This window comes from Kryptolebias marmoratus, unplaced genomic scaffold (assembly GCF_001649575.2).
Source record: "Kryptolebias marmoratus isolate JLee-2015 unplaced genomic scaffold, ASM164957v2 Scaffold27, whole genome shotgun sequence".
Classification (NCBI taxonomy): domain Eukaryota; kingdom Metazoa; phylum Chordata; class Actinopteri; order Cyprinodontiformes; family Rivulidae; genus Kryptolebias; species Kryptolebias marmoratus.
Genome location: NW_023665761.1, coordinates 16046 through 19352, shown reverse-complemented (window position 1 = coordinate 19352; position 3307 = coordinate 16046). Strand labels below are relative to the sequence as shown.

Here is a 3307-nt window from a genome sequence, read left to right as displayed (position 1 = left end):
CTGACCTAAATCATTTGACTCATGGCTGATAAGGTAGATTAGATCATTAACCACCTTTTTATATAAATCTAGATAAAAGCAGAATTATTTTACAGGAAAACAAGATAAGGTCCCATATTGTGAACTCATTAATTTGTCTAATAGCTTTAAAGTTTTCTCCAGGTCGTTTGCTCCAATTTGCAGCCTTTCTTAAACTTCATGTGTTCATGTTTGTGCACAGAGAAGACTCACCATTTCCCATCAGCCCTTCTGCTCACAGGCTGACGGATGAGAAACAACACCTTGGTGGGATTTAAGGATGGAGTGTGGTGAGGATTTAAAATGTTTGAGGCACTGCAGGGTTTCAACTTTACACCCTTCAGCTGAGTTAGTTTTTATTGTCTGTACCTTTGCTAACATTACTGCCAACAAGTGAAAGACAGAAGCCTTCAGAGGTGGTTTCATCAGCCTTTTAAGGAAGAACTGCAGAGAGATTTACAGCTGGTAAATATCAGTTATTTATAGTGATAAAACTAAAAGTTCCAGTTTGAAGCTTTACAACAAATCAAAACATCAGAACCTGATGAACAATAATTAGGTACGAAGAACATTTAATTGAGTTTTATTTATTGACAAAGGTGAGAGTCAAAAAGAAAGACACCTATGATGGTCAGGCTGTGGATGAAAACAGTAAAACTTCATTTCATTTCTCTGGATTGATGTTGTGATCAGTAAATAAATAATCTTGTTGTTCTGCAGCTATGTCCTCCAGCACCATCTAATACAAACCTGTAAATATTGTGAGAGAATAAGAGGCCATTCCAGCTCAAATCATGAATCATCTGTTCTCACAGACATTATGCACCTTTTCCTTCTGGTTTTCCAAACTGAAACAACAACACATATATATATATATATATATATATATATATATATATATATATATATATATATATATATATTTTTTATTTTTTTAATGGTTGGTGTATTTGTAGGAACCACAGACAGAAAACTAATCACAGGGGACTTGAATATAAAATATATGACATCTTCATCTGTTAACAGACATGAAGCTTGGATTGTTTTTTTTAACTTTGGCTCCATCAAGACCAGCTGGTTGAGTCTTCCTTCAGCTCGTTAAAACTCTGATTAGTTCTTTTCAGGCAGAATTCACCGTGTGAGCTTTGCCTCTAGCAGCCCGTCAAGTCTGGCCCACAGGAAAAGGAAATACAAAAACAGTCGAAAGATGAACGCTGCTGATCTGAGGGGATCAGAGCTGGAGGGGTGATAGCAGCATTGGTCCTGGATCAGCCTTCAAGCTCCAACAAGCAGCTTCCAAATTAATCAGGTGACCACTCTGCCCCAACTAAACTAGGAAATCTGTCTGTGATTGGTGCAGAGCTAACCAATGTCCTTCCTCCGTTTCTCCACGCAAACCCGCCCTCCGACACACGGCAGCGAAGGCTGCTCAGGTATGGTACGCAGGCCCCGCCCTCATCTCCACACAGGGCTGGGACTGGAGAAAGTGTGAAGGTCTATGGGGCCTCATTGCTGTTTAGAGTGCCAGAACCGTGATGCGATGGAGCCGAGGGACAGTCCTTGTTTTTTCTGCAGAGAGAGTTCTGCCAGACGCTGCTCCTCCTCCTGTGGGGAGGGACCGGGGGAGGGACCGGGGAAGGTAGGGGAAGACGTGGTCAAAACAAACTCAAAAAGGTCCAGGACCAAAGCACACAGGAGAGTTTTCTTTCTGGACCTACCTGGGCCAGCTGAACCTGTCGGCGTTTGAAGGCCTCGATGGGGTCGTCCTCCAGAGCGTAGTTCTCCAGAACTGTTCGAACGTCCTCCACACCGCTCAGAGCGATGGCTGACAAAGAGGAGACAGAGAGTTTATGTTATAATGCATAAAAGCTTCTTTAGGGCACCTGAAGGCCTCGCTTTAAGCCTTACTCTTTAGGAAGTTTGCGAGGTCGTAGAGTGTGCGGTCATCTGAGTTTCCATCCCATTTCTTCAGCGCCATGCCGTTAAAGGGCTGCAGCTGGAAGGCCTCCCGTTTACAGTCCACCACGATCACCTTACTGGTGTCCCGATTCAGACACGAAACGTCCTGAAAGAAAACAGATCCATTTGGAGACATTCAGGAGGAAAAAAAGTAGCAGAATGACAAAAAAAGAAAGCTGATTTATAATGGCTAAAACACTAATTAATAAAATAATAAAACCTTTTTTCTGCCTGATCACAGCAGCAACTTTACTATTTTAATGATCCTTAATATTCTTTGAGTCTTGGTTTGCTTCAGCTGGTTCCTCTGAGGGATGGATGGAGGATCATCTGGCCTCCTGCACACATTCATTCATTTTCTTTTATCTGCTTTTCCTTTCCAGGTCCTGGGGCAGCTGCTGCTTGTCTCCAGCAGTCACTGTGTGAGAGACGGGGGACACTGGACAGGTCTCCAGTCCATCACAGGGACACACAGGCCCTTTAGCATTGTAAGCCCTGGTTCTGATCTGGCCCGGCTCTGGTGGAGTGCTGCCTTGATGTGGGCAGGATTGACATAGCAAGGACACCCAAATCTCATGTGATTTTGAGTCCAAACCCAGTATTTCTCACTCACTACGAGTCCACTTGTGTTACTAATCGTGTGTAATTTTAAACACAATTACGTAACCCATCAGTCAAAATAGTTTAGATGTTTTTGGAGGGAATTACTGAGTCAATTGGTTTTGCACCAAGTAGACATGAATAAATCTTTGTTTCAGAATTGAACTAATACTAATACTTAAATGTTGATTTTATTTTGTTGATTTTTGATTTTGTTGAAAACTGATTTAAAAGGATTATATTGGTTCTGGCCTCTGTCATCTCATGCTATTGTACAATAAATCTAGTGGGCCAAAAGTAAACTGGGTAACTGGAAGAAGAATTTTGAACAATACTGTTTTTTTGAAGTCCGACTACTGTTTTAAACACTTGCCTACTTTCTCAAAGTATAGATGTACGTGTGTTTAAAAGAATTTGTTAAATAACAAAACAACTAGACTTTTATTCTTTAGCTGAAGACATTTTGCTTCCCATCCAGGTTGTTTTATCAAAAAAAAAAAGGTTGTGACATCATCAGTAGACATTGCATTTTTTTTTTTTAAATACTCCATCCATCCATCCATCCATCCATCCATCCATCCATCCTCTTATCCGGGGTCGGGTCGCGGGGGCAGCAGCCTAAGCAGGGAGACCCAGACTTCCCTCTTCCCAGCCACTTGGGCCAGCTCCTCCGGGGGAATCCCAAGGCGTTCCCAGGCCAGCCGAGAAACATAGTCCCTCCAGCGTGTCC

General features: G+C 42.3%; 1 protein-coding gene across 1 annotated transcript in view; it reads right to left on the bottom strand.

Moving 5' to 3' along the window:
- Window positions 1–947: 947 nt before the first annotated feature.
- Window positions 948–3307, bottom strand: part of timm50 (translocase of inner mitochondrial membrane 50 homolog (S. cerevisiae)) — a gene marked incomplete at its 5' end in the record, with an annotated part of 15676 nt that continues 13316 nt past the window's right edge. The window contains 3 exon segments of the mRNA XM_025002934.2: window positions 948–1623; window positions 1737–1843; window positions 1927–2083. Of these exon segments, the coding sequence (XP_024858702.1) occupies window positions 1525–1623; window positions 1737–1843; window positions 1927–2083 (363 nt within the window).